The sequence below is a fragment of the Struthio camelus genome, chromosome 3, assembly GCF_040807025.1.
Source record: "Struthio camelus isolate bStrCam1 chromosome 3, bStrCam1.hap1, whole genome shotgun sequence".
Taxonomy (NCBI): domain Eukaryota; kingdom Metazoa; phylum Chordata; class Aves; order Struthioniformes; family Struthionidae; genus Struthio; species Struthio camelus.
The window spans coordinates 92354966-92377395 of record NC_090944.1 but is presented as its reverse complement, the minus strand read 5'-3'; the positions used below and the strand labels follow the sequence as shown (position 1 = coordinate 92377395).

The following is a 22430-nucleotide window of genomic DNA, read 5'->3' as shown; positions in this document are numbered from 1 at the left end:
TGACTCCAGTCAACTCTTTGAAAATTCTGGTAGCTTTGGTCTGGGGGTGTGGAGCAGAAACAGTCCAGCTTATATTTCTGTTCTTGGGGAAAAGCTATTGCAAAGCAAACGTGTAGTGAAGGTAGAGTATTTTAATTGCACTGTGACGTAAACTACACAAAGTCAGCTAGTGTCAGGAAAAGGAATAGTGATGTCCTGTGTAGTTTATCCGGCAATAAAATGAAAAGTTTTGGTTTTGTCACGCCTCCGCTCACATGTTTAAAACAAGAAAATGTGTGTGAACGCTTTTTAAAGGAGGGAAGATAAGTTTTCATGTGACTAAAGGAGGGTAGCTCATTTTTCTATGACTGACTTTGAAATTCATAGTAAGCATTCTTATTCTCAGAAAAGGTGTCATCACTGAACAGATGTAAGAGTTCAAGGAGAGAATGGGAGAAAGGTCATGATGGGTTTCCTGAGAATTCCCATCCATAAAAAGATAGGTGTCTGAAGATATTCTAGACTCCTATTTTTGGAAAAAGCACTTGTTTCCTCCTCCCTGACTATTCCCTCAATATTTTCACTGATAGAGGAGGTACTATTTCCTCTAACAGTGAAGTAATTGTGTTACTTTTTGTTCACTCTTAATTTTGGAGATCAACAGCTTTTTACTTCTTTGAAGTTAGCTAAAGAACAGCACATCCAATCTGAAAATTACGCAATCTTCAATATCCTGAGTAATGGAGAGATTGAGTGCAGCAACTCTTTGGAAGACGAATGTGATACAGAGATTCCTGGTCAGGCACTCATCTACCGCCCTGCTCGTCAGCATGTTTATTCTGTCTTGTTGGAATCTGGAAAAGGTAAGGATTAGACCACTTACGCCATTATTCAGGCATACTTCAAATTTGGAAATGTGAAATCTTAGAAGTCTATCTTTCAGTGGCTACATCTGCATGACATTTAGGATAAATACTGTGGGCAGCCTAAGTGTGCTTAGTAAGGAATCAATGGAAAACATGACCATGAAAATGTAGTCTCTTCACATGCTGTTGAATTTTAGTGCCTTTTAAGACATTAAAGGAAAAACTAAATTTTCGTCTTTCTTGTTAAATGGGGAGATGTGGAAGTTGTTAATAATCAGGAGATTGAACAAAAACACTGAAGTTAAGAATGTTTTAAGAGTCTGAGTGTCTATGAAAGCTTATTTTGATTTGATAAACATATCTCTTTTGAAGTTAACGTCAGGTGTAATACCCTTTTTGTAAAACAGTAATGCACTGTTAGCATTTTACCTTCTCTTGATTTTAGGTCTGCAACTGTAAGAACAGTTGATAGGTGGATCCGATTATTGCACTAACACGAACACATGCAGCCACGTCAATGATTTTTAGTTCTTTCATCGTGTTGCTGGAATATACAGTTTCTTTATCCAGTGATGTAAACTGTTTCTGTAACAGGATATGTATTTGTGCTTACATTCCTCTGTGTAAAGAGAGAGTATTCTTTATGCAAATACATGGACAAATGTTATGTTCTCATAACTTCCATTTGTTAAATGTTATTTAGCTACAGTGGCTTTTATTTCCTGCTACCAATAGCTTTTAGACAGTGATTTGAAAATTTAAAAATTATTGCGCTTTTATTCCTTTTAATATATTGTTTTTTCCTTGTTAATTGCCTCACATTTTGGTGATGAAAGTGCACCACAATCAAGCTTAATATTTTAATTATGTATTTAGAAAGGCCACGTAACTACGTACCTGACTTCCTTCGGCCACTGCAGACTGAAGTTGTGCTATAATAGGCAGGAAAACAGGAAAAAATGAATCAGAGATTAAACAGTCATTTGGAGAGAATAACGAAACGCTCAGCAGTAATCATGCACATCTGTCATTTTTCATTTTTCAGCCCACTGCCTCTAAATTTGGGGACAATTATAGCTTGATTAGGTTTTGTTTATTCTGCCAAGCAGCACGATATTCATTAATGTCCTCAGGGATATCCAGAACCCAAACTTCTAATTAACTGTTGTCACTGGGCAGGGTAGTAGTACAGATTTGCATTTGTGTTACAGCATTTGTTGTACTCAGACGAAGATTAGATTTGAATGGAAGAAACATTAATTTAGAATCTTAAAGAAAATGCAATTTGGACATGAAAGATGTCTTTTAAGAAGGTAATGTTGCATACATCCACAGGTAACATGTATTGTTGCTTCTCCATTCATACTTCAAATTCCAGGTGCAAACGGCTGTAAATAATTTTCTAAAGTGAATCACGGCGAATACCCTAGTCCCTTACCCCCTCCAAAACAGTAGGTACAGCATGTCTGCATGGTCACCCATGTTAAATCCGCATTTTTAGTGGACATATCTACCTTTAAGAGTTTTAAACATGTCACTTCCTGTTTGTGTTGTAGGTTGGTGTTTTACTCCACTGTATAGTTGCTTCTAGGTCAAGAAGGTGGACCGTTAATCAGACTCTGTATGGAAGTTTACAAGTAAACATGAGCATTACTTTTTATGAATTTGCTCTTAGAGCTACGAGAAGTGGTATTTTTAACCACTTTCCCTTAGATGAATTAGACTGGTTTTTGTAATTCGGTGAGGGGTAGCATGGGAAGAACCCACCTAATGATACGTCTACAGTGCAGACTCTAGTGGAATATGGAATTGCTTTGGGTTAGCATTAAAAAAGAGCTTACTGGAAGGAGTCAACCAATTAAATCAGTCCTTGTGGAGTCTGCTGTCACTGTGAAACAATTACCAGTGTAGCTCATTTACAGCTGACTTGGCTAACTGTACAGAGTGTTCCAGTTTGCAGTGCAGATGTATGTGTGGAATCAGACTGTCTGGACTAAATATCGCACTTAGCTTTTTAATTCCTTAAGATCTCTCAGTTACAAGATTCCTGTCTTGGAAACTGACCTTTTCGCTAACATTTTGAATTTGTAAACCTGCTTATTTACTGTCGATGGGGATACCAAAGCGGCCAACAGTTTGTAAAAGCGATAATTAGTTTTATTCAAGAACAGGTTAAAAAGTAATATGAACTGCTTCCTGTACCCCGAAACAAGAAGCTGTTAGATGTGAATGTTTAGGTTGAGGTTTTCAAGGGTGCCAAAGGGAACTGAGAATCACTAGGAGCAGAATGTCTTCATATTCTTTGAATTCACCTGCCTAGGCAATGACACTTTGCCTGAAGCCATGGTTTGATAAGTATTTCTTTTTTTAGCAGTGCCAGTGTAAGCACTTCTCTTGCACAGCCACTCATTTCAGCCCCTGTGGTCCCTCTTAGTTGTGCTCGTGCAGCTGCTTGTGCAGCCACAGGGTGACCTAGATTGAGAAACTGATCTGAGTTTAAAATAGTCCTCCTCTGTCCTCCCTGGCCTTTCTGTCATTAAAGTAACTTTAACCTGAATCAGTTGCCCAGTCTGGTTCTCTGTGCAGGCACAGAGTTGTGATGAGATAACCTGAGGGAACGGCACAGAGTGGGAATGAGCGAATCAGTGGCCGCATAAGTTAGCGATGCTGCTGAGAGAATTGTTCACGGAGCTATATTTTTAGCTATGATTTGGGATGTGTTAAGCATGTGCATACCTTTACTCAGTGATGTGTTACTAGAATCAGAGCCTTAATTTAACTCTAAAAAAATAAATAGAGCTTGGATGGTGATCTTGAATGAAATGGCATTTGTTGTCTATGTACTTTTAAAATATCTTTATAATTAATTGGGCTACCTCTGTTTAAGTGAAATATTGCGTGCAGTGATATATAAGCTCTCCTCCTGAAGGTTCTTTCCTAGAATAACAGCACTGCTGGAAAAATTTAAGGAGGGAAGAATAACAGTGAATTGGAACTAGCTCGGTCCATGGAAATAACCTGCACCTGCGTTACTGTTGCCGGTTAGGAGGTTATGTAACACAGCATAAGCACTGGCCAACTCCTGGAAGTCCTGGAATCACGCCCAGTTCTAAGATTAGCAGGCCAGACTGACCCTCGCTTTGATACTGTCAAAAACAGTCCACTGGCAGAATTTTTGCCAGGTATCGCTGGTGACCACTTGGTAGGGCTGGTGTTGGTGCGTATGTAGAGGAGCATGCGTAACATAATTTCCAACAGTCTGAACGTAGTGTTTTGCACACGGTTAGAATTTGCTTAGACTGATGGGCGGCGCTCCTTCACAGATTGTTCAGAATCTATTTAAACAAAGGAACTGCTCTCTTTGAGTTTCAGTGGTGATATTCTGAATGTACATTGTGGAAAAAGGTTTGAAAAAGGAGACTGGAATTTGTTCAGAGATGCTTCAATGTAGGGAGAGTTGCCATTTAGTAATCACGTCTCCATTTTGTTCTTGCTTGGTTAATGTACTATCAGTTTACAGGACCTTGCTTTCAGCTATGTTTATGCAGCTGCTTATATGAATAGTCATATACTTTTGTAAGTAATGGATTCTGATTGTGAAAAGCACTCAGCTGATGTTGGTGCTGCATCCTGTACTAACATTCACATAGATTAAAAACACAATACTAGAGATTTCCTGTTAACTTTTTTTTACTCTTCTTGAGTTCAATGGGCAATGTAAAAATAGTATTTCACTGGCATTTGGGATCAAGTGACATTTTAATAAGTTGTTCTGTGAGAAGTAGAACCAATTAAGAGTGACTTCCTCCCCACCAGTTTCCTCACAGCAAAGGTCTTTTATTCCCATGCCCCTTCCTAGTATCCTCTTAACTTCTCCCCGTGTCTATAAAACCTTCTTCCAGCAGTATATTGAGTTGCAATATATTGAGGACCCAGGTATGCCCCCCTGTTGCCTCCTGCTCTCCCCAAATCTTGTCTACCTCTTTATTCAGCCTTATTGTTTCCATAGCTATTTATATATTCATGATTAATGAATATGTATTCATTAGCCAGCTGGTGCTACCAAATACAATAGGTAACGACTTCCCAGCCTTTCCTTCAGCTGGGGCTCTAATAGGTTCCTTCTCTCAGCTGACTCACCAGTTTCTTGAAATGTTTGGTAACTTAGTATGTTTGAAACATCTTCTTCTCTGTCCAATTTAGTTGAAACAGAGCAGTGGGTTCATAAATTAAGTAAAAGACAGACCTCCTAATTATATAAGCCTTGCTTCCTTGAGAAGCCAAGATAAAATGTGGAGGCTGAGTGAGCTAACTAAGTTGAACTAGGCAGAGTAACTCACTTAATAAATCTTAAAACAGAATGCTAAAAATATCAGAAATCTTTCTGAAAGTGACTTTGGGCTATTAAATTGAAAGTTCTTGTTAATGAAATAACATCATCATAGGCAATGATTTATAATCAAGATGTGAGACTATTCAGCTATTGGAATGTGCCATATCAGGGTTTTTTTTTTTTTGTTGTTTAGTGAAGGCATTTTTCATTTAATTCCTCATGTCAGCAGTTCCCAAACAGTGAAGCATGGAAAGCCAGGTGCAGTGCTGTCCCACACAGTCCAGCTGGTAGCTCTTCAGTGCCTCACCTTTATTGGGAGTTTGTGCTGCAGGTCCTTGGGTAAGGAAGAAGAGAGAGAAGTAGGGTTGCTAAATAGATTATGTGCTGTTATATTTTCCCTCCTCTCATCCCTGACACTAGCACCTCATCTGAGGAATTTCTGCCCCATGCCACAGCACACCAATCGCTCCTTCATGCCAGCAGTCATTTGCAGATTGAACTATGAATGAGATCAGGAAATTGATATAACCAAAGGTTTCATGGTGGAGGGAAAGAGTGTTGGAGGGATTGATTTGTTTGTTTGTGTTAGCTGGGTAAGGTTTTTGTCTGGACTTCAGACTGTGGCATGAGAAATACTTGTGCATGATAGTGCAGAGTAAAGGGAATTGGTGGTGAAAAGCAGGTGTTAGTACGCCCAAAGCCCCAGTATTTTAAAACCAGTAGCTTCAGCACTGTGGGCCACGGCTAGAAGGAATTAGAGACGCAGTTCTGTGAATCTGCGAAGGGATGAGGGAAGAAAAGAAAAAAAAGATTAGCTTTGAGATTTGCTTAGAAAAGATTTAAAAACACTCTTCCAAGTGCCCAGGAGTAGCTGAGTCTGTTTATTTCGTACTATTTATCACAGGGGTGAAAATTTAAGGTACTGTGACAAGGTTATCATAAAAGCAAAATCTATGCTCAATGCGGAAGCACCATGTATAGCAGTGGTAACTCCCAGTTTCTGCATTTAGGGAAGTCATCTGCAGATTTTTTTGTGTGTGAAGACGTGCGTTAAAATGCTTATGGGTTGACTATCTCAAATTAGGTAGACTGCGTTTCAAAAATTCTTAACTTTTTGAGGCATTCTGAGGATTTCTTTCATTTGGAATTCTTAAAGCATCAAGTAGTTAGATGCAGTAACGAAGAGAACATGTAACCGTTTCCACCCTAAGTGTATTTATAACATCTACAAAAGTGAGCCAGCCTATCAAGATAACTGGATTAGATATACCAATATGCTGGAATGAATGCTGTGCAAGGAAAGGAAGAAACCTGTATCCAGCAAGGGTGTTTTATTTGGAGGGACTGAGGACATTGTTAGGCCTTCCTCATGCAATGTAAATCAAATTTGATAATTGGCTACACCCTTGTCTCTGCATGCCCCCTTTCTGTAGACAGATTCTTTAAGTGAAACATTCAGAGAAGTGAGGTACCCAGCTTCCTTTAGATTATACTGGGATCTGGGCTTTAAAGTCAATATGGGATGGGGAAAGTGTGGCTCAGGTAGCAAAACTTCTAAGTTAATAGATACCTTAATGTTTACTTAGGGGGGTTTGGGAGAGGTAGGAAGCCACCTGAGCTATTAGACATACGCCGTCCCTTTATACCAGATAAAAGGTCTGAAACAATGTAAAAGAGCTCTAAAAGCTCCGCATCTGACTCTGGGATGACTCCATTGCCGTCAGCTTTCAAATAGATAGCCATCAAGGCCTCCAGTAAAGATTTTGTCTCAAACCCTGACACAGGAAATGTCAGGGCAAGTTGGGAGGAGGATTATATTAATGGCTGGCTGCACATGTGACAGTGGGACACCCCTAAGAAGCTAAGGTAGCTCATGCAGGTCCCTAAGCTATACCAGATGCCTCTGCAGCTGTCTGTTACTGCCTTGGAATGAGAGGACCTAAAATTGGCTGAAAGCCATTTTAGAATGCTTTCCACAGACTCTTGTGCTTATATTTTTGGCTGCAATTCCTGACTCGAAACTCATATTTACAGTACATAATTCAAACGCTATTCATTTGTTCTGATTTGTCATAAAGATACCAGAACTAATTTTGGGGGGTTTGTTTTTAAACAAGCTAAGCAAACAAGTCACTGTGAAGTGCTTTCTCTTACTTTACAATGCTGACCACCAGTGCTTCCAACTTTTACACTAGTGTCAATGCATGTATTTGATTTATTGACCCAATTCTGTCTTTTTTTTTTTTAAGATGGAGCCTATCCTTCGGTAAAAGAGTGGTTTGTCTATTTTGGAAATCCTTTACAGCAACCAGAGCTGGTACAACCTGTACAGCCTCCTATTCCAGGTAGCATTAAAATACGTATTGAAATCTCAACTGATAAACTGTTTTTTGTGACATCATTATATAAAATCCATCATTAGGCATTTGATATGGAATCTGAAATGACTGTGAACAGCAAGGAGCTGAAGTTGGAATTTCTGCATGTCTGTAATTGTGTCTAATTGCCCTGTGTATTTGTAATAGGATTCAGCTTTGAAGTACGTTATTACTGGCTCTCATTAAACCCAGTGCTAATTCAAACATCAGTTCTAAAATACAAACAATTCTTTAAAGGTTCTAAACACTGCCCCAAGGCCAAGATAAGTGGTGTGCAGGGCCATATTAAAATTCTTCTGTTGTGCTGTTTGAGATAATCTATTAACAGGATTGGAGGAGAAAATAAAAAGTGGTCATTTTTAGATCACCTGTGACACCCCTAAAAAGAATCCAACTTTCAGTGAAAAAATAATTTGGCTACTTGTGTCTGTGAAGTCTCTTTTACTGTCTTAAGCATCAACTATTTTGGGTATTCTTACTGTATTTACTTCAGTCTTCTGGTAGTTGTCTTTTCCTTCAGTGAAGGACACATTCATTAACATCTTACTGAATTCAATATTATGAGGGATGTCTTTCATTTATAAGCAAGTATCTTATACTTTAGTTAAATGATTGGGTCCTGTGTGTGTCAGTCATCTTTTTATCACTAAATTGTATCATGCTATGCCAGTTTCTGGTAAAAAGTAAAAGGTATCACATCAGTTTTGTATTTCAGAGAGAATCATAAAAGCAGTTAGTTACCTTGCTAATTTGTCCGTGCAATTGTATTTGTAACTCCTCTGTCTTTACTCTGGTCGTTCTCTCTCTCTGTCTATCCATCCATTAACAGATGGATCAGGAGCTCAGATGTTTTTAGTCTTTCATATGAAATGTGTTAGTTCTACTGATACAGTATCTATATTAGTTCTGTTGATATATACTACCATTGATATCTTGTTAGGAAAAATGGTTATGTAATTGAATTTGAGAGTAGTTACTAGCAGTTTTTTGCGCAGCACCCGGAGTTTTCAGTAGCAGGCCTTGTTCTGCTCTAGTCTGAATCCCTTCCCTCCTTTATTGTGAACATCATATGAAGTTCTTGCTTTTTTTTTCCCTTTTTTTTGCTGGAGATTGATTAAAACCTCTTTGATTCTAATTTTCTAGGGTTATAGTAAATTGCATTTGTTAATGTATCCTAAGATTATATGTTTATCTTAATGTTTGAAACTTACATGTTTAACGAGAGTCTTCAAATTCAAGGATGAAGGAAAAACAGTTGATCTTTAGACAGCAGCCTTTTCAAAGTCCTTTCGAAAGGAGCTGTGTTTGGGAAGAATTGAGTTGTGTAAAGAATATATGAACTTGCTTTCATCTCATACACAGTAGTTGCAATGTCCATTGCCCCTGATGTGTTATTAGGAGAGTGGTTATCTAATTGACTTGATATCATGAAATTGCTGTGAAATTTTCCAAGTGGATATGAATACATGAGGCAGAAATCGATTGGTCTCTCCTGTAGAACTGTTTTATTTCAGCATACAATGCTCTGCTGTACGGGAGCATGCATTTATCAAACAAAGAAAAAAAACTGCCAGAAAGCATAAACCATACCGATGTGTGTTACAAGAAAATGCAAAACTACCCCAAATTCTGTTCCAAGCACTCCTGCTGAGGTGATTTACTTAAAAAACAGGAGTTTGATTACAGTAGAGGTAAACATACCTAATCTATGGTGTGGATCCGCTTGCCTCTGGGCAGCAAGAGAACCGTAGGAGCATGGAATCATCACCTGAGTGGGACCTCAGAGTCCTGGCCAGAAGTGAGCATGCTGTACTGGGGCTATATTATTGAATATTCATCCTCAAGGTCCCTCAGCTATGTGTGCTTCTGATGCAGCTGCGTTTCAGTTTGCATGGCAGACATTCTATAGTTACTGTTGTGAAACTTTCCTTCCCAGGTAGTATTGTACATTCCTCCTTTTCTGAAGAGAAATCTACTTCATGTCGTATTCTCTGGTTCTGCTCTGCAAACGTGCTGCACAGAGAACCCACCTTCATATTGACAATAAACAGGATTTAAAATCAACCACAAAACAGGAGTTTATAAAAGCAGCATCTTCTCAGCCATAATCTTTACTAACTCAATAATGAAAGGCTGTTCTAGCAGACTGTTAAAAAAGGGGAGGAGGACTTCTAGTGTGTATTTTTAGTTCTCTGTTGTCATTCCTTCATCGAACAAATATTTTTCTAAAATTTTTGCAGTCCATATTTGTATGCCTTACATTCGCTCATGCATCTTTTATTTTCCACTGCATGACTTTGTAATTCACCAAATAAGGTTCTCGGCAGTGCATCACGTTTTTCAGACGGGGATCTTACTTAGAGCTAAATTTACAGAAGTTGTTAGGAAGTTAGAGTTCAAAATCATCAGTCAGGATCAGGTTACTCAAAAAAATGAAATCTGAATAGAAATTATTTGAAAAATCATAGGTGCAATAAATCTGGAAGGGTCCTTGTTTTACCTGTTAAGGAGAAAAAAATGGTAACTGCATCATCATACTATTTTAGAAATGTACTGAGAATATATGGGAATCTTGACTCTGTTGAAGTTGATTTGGATTGAAACTTCTAAAGAAAGAGTATGTGATGTGAATTTTGAACTATAATCTACCTCGCTAGAAATATTAGAAATTTCTCATTGATCTTAAAAAAGAAATCCCACTGAAATTTGTAAGTCTATTTTTGTGCATATAAAACGGTAGAAGGGTCTTGCATCTGAAAAGCTTGCAGGTGATAGACTGAATGTTGGTGGGTGTGGTTTTTTTTTTGTTTGAAAGGAGCATCAAATCCTAAAGGCAACAAAGCGAGAGTTTAAAATAGATTGAAAATGTTGTGTGTATTATGTATATGCTTTTTTCTCAAGACAGAGTCTCTGAATTAGCATGCAAAGGCATTTTCTCTGTCTTTCTCTCATTCTCTCTGGAGTATTCTCTTTCACTGGAATGAATGTGATCTTGATGTTTCCCATACATTGACGGAATACCATTTAAAAAGTTGGAAAAACCATCTCTGAGAAATTAATTTGGTTAGAAGATCTGTGATCTAAGAAAATGCTGTTTAACATCCTTATATTGTGAGCATAGCTGACCTGTTTGATATGTTTAGCGTGCATGTGGTTTATTATGGAACAGAAGGAAGTCGTATAGTCTATATAGTCTATACTGGAAATATATTGATTCTGCTTTTCCTTTTCTTTCTGAAAACGTGTAGGATATTGTAGCTGAAAGTGCATGCAGATCAGCTGCAGGAGTCTGGGTATGCTTTCAGTCTTCTAACGATTGCATCTTGTAGGCATATGTCATGGGTGCGCTCATTTTCAAATTATTTTCTTCTGAATGCTTCTTTAATGTTAAGATTTAATTGGCCTTTGGGTTTATGGCATCCTTAAAATTGGCCAAGGTTGTTGACAAATTAATTTTGAGCGTGCCTGGCAAGTACAGTTTTACAAACTTATTTTTATAGCTCAGTTTTACATGAGCATGTTAAACAATGAAATGTTAAAGTTCTATTACAGTTGTTATAAAATGAAAATTCAGTAGTCATTGTTACTTCAAACAGATATGAAAAATCAATATTATACATAAATATCTATGTACAGCATGATTACCTGACTTAGGTTGGTATGAATGTGGGGATCACCTTTGTTTAAACATAGAAATTAACGTTATCACGTTATTAATGCATTCCACAACTTTTGCATACACTGCATATTCTCATAAGTCAGTTAATGAAGTTGACCAAATTAAATCAGTATTTATGTATTCACTTGAAGTGCTCTTGTTTTTCAGAGCACTTTCCATTTGATCATGTATTTAAATATATGCATTAAAAGGAAAAAATAAATTGATCAATGATTTCTCTTTCACTTGACTGTCCATTTTAGGCTTTAGAAAAGCGCTACCTCTTGACAGGACCTCTTAGAGGTCTTTGTGATGCTCTCCTTCTAGGATGGCATAAGTACTACGTACATACTTCTGAATACGGTTATCCTCAATATGCACAAAACAGTGTAAAAAAACTGTAAGTGGACGCAGTGTTTGGTTCTCTCCCTGTAATTCGTAGGACGCAGTGTTTGGTTCTCTCCCTGTAATTCGTAGGAACTCCTGGTTGCTACACACCAAATAGGGGAGATAATTTTCTCGTGAGTAATGTTTAGAGTAGTGGTGTATCAGTTATATATTTTGAAGTGTTTTCTTCTGTGCCTCTCCATTCTGTTACTTAGCTTTGTTTTTTTGAAGCAAAGCTTGTAAATATTCAGATGTGTCCAGGAAGTAAGTTATTTTTCCTCCCTCTCCAAATATACTTTCTTTCAGGAGTGTTTTCTAATTACTGTTAAAGTATGTAGTAAGGATGTAACTGGAGCAGAGAACTGTTTTTCAGGTCTACTGTATACAAATGTTAGGTTTGTTGTTGACTGTACATATGGTCCTGGGAGAGTTATTAAACTTCGGCGTATTTGTGACTTCATTGTACTTATCTTTCATGTAAGGGCTAATATAACAGGTAACTCTTGAGTCTGACATGGAATTTAATTACTTGAAGAATGCATTGAGATCTTTGTGTAAAAGTACTGCTTTTGGAACATACCAGCCAAAAGGAGAGAGCGTCAAGTTTTCTTTCCCAGAGCAAATAACTCATAATTCTTCAGTACCTCTTTTTCCCAGGCACAAGTAGACGTTATTTCTGAAAGTGTAAGAAACTGTTTATAGAAGAGATTGTTTGAATTTTTTGTTGAGATCTCTCAATATAGATATATACATTTTTGTTGTACTTGTTTGAAGGTTAATTGGACGAAATGCTAGTGGAAGTGACGCTACACATTTTTTAAAATGTTTATTTTTCATCGAACAAGACTTAGTCTGTGTTATTGCTGTAGTTAGTAGTGTTACTCCGAAGAAAGAAAAATTTCTATTATTAGGTATACCCCTGGACACAGTTCATTCCAAAAAAAATTGTACAGATGAGAGAGAGTACTTTCCTTTCTCTGATTCTTGGAGCATCTCTTCATGTGCAGCTGATCAGAACCTTCTAGAAAGCAGTACACATCAAAACTGGTTGTTTTTACACTTGTAAAAATTGTTTCATGTTTTTAAAGTTGCTTAGCCTTCATAGGAAAAGCTGTCTTTTTTTTTTTTTAAAATGTATGTTTTCTTTGTTTTCCCTCCTGGAAGTCAGTCTGCTATTCTTTTTTTTCCTAATGCAGCAATTACCAGTGCTAAAAACAGTAATCTGAGTTTTATCGTGCTGCCTGTACGGGCCCTTTCAACTGCCAGTATCTGTGATATCACTAACCTACATTTCTAACCCAAATCAATCTACCAGTATATATATATGTATGTGTGTGTGTATGTATATACATATACATATTTATTTATTTATTTATATGTATATCTCCTTACAAAATAAGGCTAAAAACTTCCAGATTCTTTGGTAGGATTGCAAGTAGTTCTTTACATAGTTGCAACTTTTGGTGGGAAAGTTAGTTGTAAAAATAGTAAAACAAACATCCACCAGGGAAATGAAGAAAGAAAATGCTAGAGAACTTGCTTTTTAGTTTCTCCCCCTCTGTAGAATTAGTACCATTTGGTTGATGGGCTTTCTGTGCTCAATAAACATCATCTATGTAGATCTCAGCACCTTGTCACTTTAACCGTTTATTATCACCAAGTGGTCCTAACTGTGGACTACAGCTGCTTCACGTCACCAAAAAAAAAGGTGTTAACAAATGTGGCTTAATTAGTTCACATTTAAAATTCACACCTCTTTTTATTTAACTACAGAAGCAGCAGCGCTTTACAGTAGGATTCTATCTTTGATTGCGATTCTTAAGCATAACTGGCTAGCTGTTCTGTTATTTCACCCTCATTAGTGTTTATTTTGATAAAAGGTTAACTGTAATTTAGATGGGGAGCAAATCTTATATTTGTTCACACATGTCCCAAGTTGGGAGATGGCAACACAGAGTAAGTATTAAGCATTTAGACACATTGGTGAATGATACTGTAGAAAAGCCCCAAAAGATTTATTATACCTAACTGATGACCGTTCTTTTGCAAGTGTTTGCAGTAACGTTTTGTACTGTAGCCTAGGGAATAGAAAATACTAGGTAGCCTTGATTTTCCCCCCCACCCCCCAAAATTGCTGGTGGACCTACTGCAGAGGAGTCGTGCTACTAGCAGAGTGCTCTGTGGAGGGTGAGTGCAACCCCTGGCTTTACCAGCAAATGCCATAGGTGGCCAGTTTGTTCCTTAAAGTAGGTGGTGATGAGGGAGCCAATGCCAGGATCTTTCAGTGAGCCCGGCTAGGTCAGCTGTAGGAGGAAGGATGAAGATACAGATATTCTTTTTTCCTGTTGAATTACTGTTTTATGATGATGCTAATCTCACTGTAATAGTATTCTGAGTCCTCAAGGGAAAGGAAACAATTTTAGACAAACTTTATTCTTGCAGTGGGTGGATGTCTCTTGTCTCAAAGTGGTTTATGCTGTTGTAACAACTGAATTCACCCCGCTTTGCTAAACATGACTATAGTCAATACAACTTGTTTAGATTACAGGTGCTTTTTTTTTTTAAATATCAGTTTTTGTCAAATTCATTTCACTTCCACTTTGTGGTCTTTGCAAGTTCCAAGAGCAGATCCATTGTTTCCTTTCAGGTTTTAATGAGGAAGACATGTTTTGTCTTGCTGCTGCCAAGATAAAATAATGGATTTGTTTTGTAGGTGGAACACCTAATTTGAAAACACTGTGGTTTGCCAAAGGACCTGATGTGGAAAAGCAACGGTATAGTACATTTCTGGCATGCTTTCACCTTCAGGACATGATGGAAGAGCTCCAAGCTCTGGAAGCACCTGTTGCAGGATTCTGCTGCTTGCTTGCGTATCTTATCCTGCAGGTAACTTGAATGGTTACATTTTCTTTATCTCTACTTCTAGTAAACTGTTTCTTCCTCGCCTGTGCTCAATTTTTCCCTTAGTCTTTACTGTAGGCATAATTGGTCAAATATAATAGTACTACATTACAGTATTTTTAATTATTCCATTTAACATGCATTGTCCTGTTTAAGAAAATACTTGTAGTTTTTTAGTAGTAAGTGTGTAACTTTCACGTGCCCCATGACAAAGCCCCTTAGGCAGTTTAGCAGTGTCAGCTGAGGGATTTGCTGCTCTTTTTGGGACCTGACTGCAAATCAAAGCTTCTCCTTCTGTGTTTCCTTCATGTCATCAAAAGAAGACCCTCTCACACCCCCCAGGTGACTATGCAGGCTGTACCAACAGACAATATAAATATTTAGTCAGCTCTCACTACTTTTTCACACCACTTCATGAAGCTACTCCGTTTCAAGCCAGTATTGAGGATATGGCTGCGCTCATTAAGTTCTGAGTAGAAGGGAATCATTAGGTAGTAGTTCTGTTATGATTCCAAACATCTGGCAGCTTGCAGACTACTTCTATTGTAATAAAAAGGAATGCAAGGTTAAATAATAAATAATAAACTTGCCACCTTTCAAATTGCGTTTGCACAAGTAGCTTTTCCTCTCTGAGGATAAGAAAATTACAGTGCCTTCATCGAATTGGATGAGCTCTAGTTGCACTTTCTTGCACTGAATAGCATTTTGTCTTTCATGATTTGCTTGTTTAGACTTCCCATTTCTCAATAACAGATTTATACTGTGTGTGATACATAACACAAGTTATCTCCAATTTTTCCTTTCTTTTCCCTTCATATATGTTTGCTCAAACTTAGATGGTGCGCTGTGAAAGTTTGTATGGGAATTCTACAGATGGTCAATAGCTACTTCTTTCTTTATTCATGGTATAGCAGAATATTAATGGAAAAATTTTTGAAAATGGAGGTCATTAAATGTAATTTCATGCCCTGTGGTTTCAATTCCACAGGATAAATATCACATACTTAATTTTAAAAACATACTTTTAAGTGTTTTGTGTATTTGTTGTATATGATATATTTTGACTGTTTCACTTATTTTTCGTGCTATTCTCTATACCCTTTTATACCATGGTTACCAAATTAGCTGAGAAAGGTTCATTTAGTAGGATTGAGAAGAGGAATAGTAAGATAGAACACCTACAGAAATGAGGGTTAACTGAGCCTCGATCACAGCCTATTGGTAAATGAAAAAAAAACTTTTTAGGGATACAGTCTTCAGAAGTTATTATCCAATGGCTAACGTTAAAAAAAGCTCATGTCTTCCGTAAGAATAGCGGAGAGATCGTGCAAAAGGCTAGTTTGCTGGAAGCTTTTTCATGACAGTGCCAGTTTCAGCCATGCCTGTCCTATTTTTCTGATTCTCTTCTGCTGTCAGAGTTGTGTTGATACAATATACCCTGTGAATCAGACTAGGGAACTGATTTGGAATAAAATATTGTTCACTGCTGAGTTGTTTTTAACTCTGATTAGGTTTCTAATCTTATCCATTTGTTTTCTTGGTACATTTGAGAGGAAAGCAAGAGAGCAAGAGTGAATGTCAACAGCCATACAGTGAGCTGGCAGTAGTGCTTCCATTTGTTTTAGAGCTGAAAAAAACAATGCTTGTCTAACTGTCACCCAATTCTTGTCTATATTTTATATTTTAACCTTACATTTGTATTAGAGAGTAAAGATGAGCAGTAACCCAAAGATGGCTGAAGCTGAGCCGTTTTAGGTTTCCTTGAAGCAGGCTAGCATCATTTAGATGCTCATCTGATGAAGAAATAAATGTATTAACAATTTCATTACTTATCATCTAACGTAACCTAAAACATAGGTTTTTGCAAGAGCCAATATATTGATCAACACCTCTGGCTTCATCAAAATGTGTGTATATTTATTTAATGTAAAAATTCAGACAAATTTTTTAAAAGGGAGAAAAAAATCCTAACAAGCAAGCTTAACTGAATAAACGGAAAGTGCTGATTTGAAGAGTAATCTTTTCAGTGTGGGTACTGCTCAAATATCCTCCAAATTTAGAATAAAAATAGTGGAAAAAATAACAAAATAATAGTTCGATCTTCAAAAACCGGGTAAAGGAGTAAATGAGATTGGCGATCACACTGTGGAGTCCCCAAAGAAAGGGGAAATTGAAACATTTGTTTTGAGCTATTACAGTTTTGGTAACCGTGTGACAATGGAAGTGTGATAGTCCACCTGGTTAGGATACTAAATGAAGTGTTTGAAAGAAATTTTTTTTACATGCTGTGCCTTCTCACATTTTTTGGCTCTTCTGCTGTGTTGCAGGCATTTCTTCACTGTAGTACTTGCAAGCAGTCTTTGAGTTGCCTTTTTAGAGCAAAGTTGTGCAAGTATTAAAAACTGCTCTGTAGATGAAAGTTATGTTTTTTGTTACTACATTGTATGAAGTTTATAGCTTTAATAAACCTCTCTTGTTGCTCTCTACGCAAAGGTGACACCTGATTTGAAATAAAAATGGGGTGGGGTAAAGAAGGGCCATCATCGCATCTTAGCGGCTAGTCAATAACTTAAGGTTGAATGGAGTTAACAAACACCAAAGAGCACTCTGAAAGCTTTAAACTTTATTCTGATATCCCTCACCCTCTAATGCTTTATGCAAGGTGTAATAGAGGGGAGCTATTTTGCAGCAAGGGGATCAGCAGCAAGGCCTAATGAAAAAATGTATATTCTGAACAGTGGTTGAAGATTTTTTTATCTTGAGGGGGAAAAAATGGGCTTTATTTGCTCCTAAGCAAATAAAGAAGTGAAGCTGTTATAGGTGACTTCTCAGTGTTTGTTTTTTCTGTTGATTTATATCAATATATTTTTTAGTAATTTCTCTCTCTTGTTTTTTTTTTTTTTTGTCACTTTGTAATTTATAAATGTCCTTCAGAAGAAAATCTTAAAGAGGTTGTAATGGGGTATGCATAATGTTCCCTGACAATCAGGGAAGGCAGTACAAAGTTTTAGGTAGCCTTTTAACTGTACTGTAATCACACGGTGTACTGTAGTCCCACAAAGCTCTTCTCCACACTTTCACTAAAGAAACCCACCCACAACTTCCAAATGATACTGAATTATAGTGCCAATATGGATCTCACTTAGAGGCCTCTGGGTAGCCTCAACAATTGTAACAGATATTCAGTCTTGATGCACCTGTGTAGTTTATGGTTATTGTGCTCTTATAGAGGAAGCAAATGATCAGAACTGGACTGATACTGTTGGGGAGTCAGCCCAGCTGGTCTAGAGGCCAGCTTTTTCCTGAGGTAATCCTTTGGATATACAGGGTCTTGGAACACTATTTCTCGAAAGTAGATGCCCTTATTCTCCTTTTTCTGAGAGAAGTATTTGCATCCTATTAAATTGGATTTAGAATTTTCATCCATGTTTTCTCACTTGAGCACTTTAGGTTTTGTTTTCATAGTTCTGAATTCCTCTGGCATCAATATGTAAGCTAAAGCAAGTAAAATAATCCAAATACATTTTTAATCCTGAAATTTAGTTTAAAATACAAAGACAAGTAACTGAAAAGTTTCAGATTATTTTTTAAGTTTTCAACAGATATCCATGTAAAGGTTTGAAATAAATCATAATTGTCATCACATCATGGTGGTCATAATTTCATGAGGTCGTTGATTTAAGCGCTGTATTCCGGATCAATAAGAGGGGCCAATTTTCAGAAAGTCTCTCCTCAGAGCTTGCAGGTAATGTATTATTTTTCATCTCCGTTTTAGGTCAAGAGCCTCTCTCTGGAGGACTTAAATGCATTTGTGGCACTCATTCTCTGCCTCAGAGGGAGGTCAGCTGCTCAACTGGCAGGTTTGCAGGTATGGACTGGAACAATGTAGTAACATAAAATATTCATGGTGACTTTGGGATAAATAAAATACAATTTTCTTTTGGGGAATTCTTCTGCATTAACTTTTTTTCAGATGTGGGAATTGAGGGTCACAATATATATATGGGCTCTTAATGTGCTACAGCTTGCATCAATTTTACATGTGTTAATTACGTAAAAAATTAAAACTGTATTTTCTAATGGTTGGAGTCCTAGGGTGAGGGAATTACAATCTCAGGTTTCTTCCTGACTTGGCTTCCTGACTTCTAGCGGATGGAAAATTTTAATGCCGAATCTTATCTTGCAGCATTTCTTCATTCTTTTTTTCCTGAGGAGAGATAGTGTTTCAGAACATAAGTTGTATGAAAATCGCTTCATTGAATAAAGTTTGATGTTATTTATAATTGAGATTATAAACCTGACTGGAAAAAATGGCTTGTTACCTAATATTGCCCACTATTGTAAAGACCTTCTTTTGGATCATTCTGTTCTGTAATATTGGATAACAAAGAACCGTTCTGTTTTTTTCCGTGATGGTGTGAACTAGTTTAATCACTTAGATTTTGTGATTTGCGGATCAAACTTTTCCAGCACGGTGTTAGAAGTAGGATATAATATTTATTTATCTTTATTACTAAAAGGGTAGCAGGGTATGAAAACTTAAGACAGTAGAAACTGTATGAATTGTCTAATCATGGATGTTTGTGGAATCAGAGAGGTAGACTGCCTATGTGAGCGATCAATTAATTAAATTAAGACCATCTTGTGATATATTAATAATAGCAATGTATCAATACAGATAAGATTTTCTAACATTTATAAGGCTTTCTAGAATCTGCCATTAGATCTGGGACCAGATTGTAGTAGATTTTGAAAAAATATTTTAAGATATTGGCAAAGATTAAGAATTGTGTGTTGCACCATTGATTTTCTGTACTGTGAACTGATGCTTGCCAGTGAAAAGCACGTTCACTTCCATATGCTGCATATTCAGGAGACTGAAGGATGGAGGAATTGTTGTCTGCTTATTCCGTTGTGCCCTTGACTTTCAGTATGGTTTTGGCAAATTCTTACCCTTTCAATACCTCAGTATTTTCATTTACCAAATGATTGTCACAGTGCTTACCTTGTTCCCAGGGATGGCTTGTGAAATTTAATTTTTAAATATTTTTAAACTGCTTTGGACTCTGCATAAATAGTACGTAGGAGTATTATTCTATTTTGTTTTATGGTTTTTTTATGTGAGTAAGTTATTTTGGTGACTCTTAACTTAATTGTTAAGATCCAGATTTCCTGACTGTCAATTATGTGGTGGGGGTTACATTTTTTTATTAAAGCAAATATATATGTTTTCCTCTTTCCTGTCTTCTTAAATCCATATGTGGAAAAACAGTTTCTTAGATGGTTATTGCAGTGGGATCACCTAAATGGTTCTTCTTGCCCATCTAATTATGTGAGCGTACTTTCAAGCTAATGACATCAGATAGTATTCGAAATGTTGGCAATGTACAGCACAGACAGATTGCATGTCTTAGTTACTGACTAATCACTTCAAATCCAAGTTCCTGTTTAGTGGTAAATAGCTTGTTTTTCATGTTTGGCTATTTGAGTTGTGGGTCTACTTAAAAGTAACAGGGAAAGGGTTAGAAATGGGTGGAACTTTATTCTATCCTCATTCTGAAAATCTTGTTTATATTTCCAGGGAATTCTCTGTTCCTTTGTACAGGCCATGTTATAGTTTTAAAAGTCCTTTTTATTGATAGAAAGGTAAATTAGCCACTTCTGTTATTTTCCATTGTTTTCTAGTGCATGGGGACCACAATTCCCAAGATGGTGTGGTTCCAGTTTCGTTATTTGACTTATTCTAACAGATGAAATCCAACCTCATATTAATTTCTTCTGAATTTGTCACAGATTTGTTGTACAGACAATCAAATATTAGGTATTTGTAGCCAAAAGGAAGTGATGAGATGAAGGCAGTATGAAAAACAACAAAAATTTAGGATTTATTCCTGTATGGAAGGCATATAGAACATAATAGTATGCAGAACGTGGAGAATATCATTCTTTTAACGTCTGATGTGGCAGTCGTTCAGAAAAAGCATAAAGGAAGCCAAGCATAAGCATGAAGTGTTGACATATTTTGTTTATAAGTGTGCTTACAGGTACTTTTATGCACGTTTCTAAAGTGCTTGGAAGTAAATTCTATTTGAATTAAATGTCTGTGTGTGATTCACTTAGGTTGTGGTTCTATGGGATTATAAAACTGAACTTAGGATACTTGATAGTGCATCAAAAAGCATAAGATTGATGCACAGTGCTTATTAGCAGTCACTCTGCTAATTCAGAGTTATTCCCAGAATTTTGTAACTTTTTTCTGCAAGCCTTAGGGCAGATCAGGTATCGTCTATTCTTCCATAGCTGACGCAGAACTACATGAAGCATGAGGTTCACGTTAACACTGTATCATGCATTCTGCCAAAGCGGGGAGTATGATGTTGGAGTTTGGCTGTGGGTGCTTGGGCAGGTACTTTCCAAAGTTACATCACCCCACTGCTCATATAAGCACTTCATGCAATGATGTGTAATCCCTTCTGCTGTGCAAAACACCATGAAGAGACTCACATAATGCAGTTGAAATGTCTGTATTTCTTGTCATTTATAGAGCTCACTCTTGTCTTTTTCTATTGAGATTCATAGTAGTGCGTGTGGTAGTTGTTAGAGCCAGAATCAACTGACTGTCTGCAGAGAACAGTGAAGAAAGATTTTGGCCTCTTTCCCTTCTGAGATTGTGAACAGGTGAATAACAGTTTCAAAACTTCCCCCCATTACCTTGAAATATACCTCCTTTCACATGTTTTGATGCCTTGGATCTCTCAGTGGAAAATAGTTGCTGTCTCCGCTGTATATTTCTGACTCATTAAGCTACATCAAGAGATAATGATGGGCTATATTAGTTGCCATGTGTATACTTTTTTTCTGCGTATGTAAGCCATCTGTAATTTTGTGGTAGTAGAAGCAGCAATTAGAAGATCTGTATGAGGTTAATCTCACAACACACAAAGGGTAAAAGGTGGATCGTTTCTCATATCTGTGCTTCTGAAATTATGACGTGTAGATGAATCTAGCACTGTCCTGGTGCTAGATCCTTCATGGAAGGGCAGGAGATTAAACTGATAAAATAGCTTATATAAATACTCTAAAGATAATCATTGATCAGTCATGCAAGTATTCTGAGATTGTAAATCAAGCAACTTTCATTTTCAAAATTCCGTCCCAGAATAGCTAAAACTGGTTTTACTCATTGCTGTGCTTATGTAATGCTTTTAACAAAATTCAGGGTTACCCTACTAACTTATGTTATTTTAATAGTTATTAAATAGACTATTAGTAGGTATTTAATAGCTTACTTTTCTAGGCATTTATTTTTAAAAGCAGTGGTAGATCCAAGTGCAATGACTTAGACTAATTCAGAGATAAGTTTAATTTATGAGCTTATAATAGGAAACCAGAGTTTAATCTGTTTTCTATAATAATTCTTCCCTGCTGAGGAGTTAAACATAATGCCTAGAAACAGCTTAATAACAAAGCTTTCAGGGAAGTTAGATTAAACCTGTTTAGCATCTACAAAATGTTGTGGAAATGTTAGATCAGTTGCAATTTTGGACATAAGGCTATGTTATTTTGAATGCAGAAGAACGTTTGCTCCTTGTGAACAATTCTGTGAAGAATACTGTGACTTGATCAAAATAATTTGCCTCTGATTCTGCAGAAGAGTCCATTAGCAAATGTATTTTAGCAGAAGAAAACTTAACTTCCACTGTGAAGTATGAGGGGGAAAAAAAGTAAAGAGAGGATGTTCTTCTCATATGGTGAAGAGATCTTTTTGGTCTTCACTTCCAAATCTGCTTTCTGATATGTTATCCATGTTTCATAGTTAATGAGATCCATAAACCCACAAATTCATGAAACACAAATATGCATGGTTTGAATAAAACGGGTTAAAGCCATAAAAACTATGATTTGTCTCAGGCTGAAAGCAAGCAAGC

The 22430-nt window shown here is 36.9% G+C and overlaps 1 protein-coding gene across 5 annotated transcripts in view; it reads left to right on the top strand.

Annotated features, from left to right (window-relative positions):
• FAM120B (family with sequence similarity 120 member B) overlaps positions 1–22430 on the top strand; it is a 54519-nt gene that overhangs the window by 4750 nt on the left and 27339 nt on the right. For all 5 annotated transcript variants that reach the window (XR_011140309.1, XM_068939091.1, XM_068939090.1 and 2 more), the window contains exons 3-6: positions 662–842; positions 7428–7523; positions 14315–14487; positions 18278–18370. Coding sequence is in view for 4 of the 5 variants with exons in the window: in XM_068939091.1 (XP_068795192.1) it covers positions 662–842; positions 7428–7523; positions 14315–14487; positions 18278–18370 (543 nt within the window). In the remaining variant the exon portion in view is untranslated. The remainder of the gene's footprint in view (positions 1–661; positions 843–7427; positions 7524–14314; positions 14488–18277; positions 18371–22430) is intronic.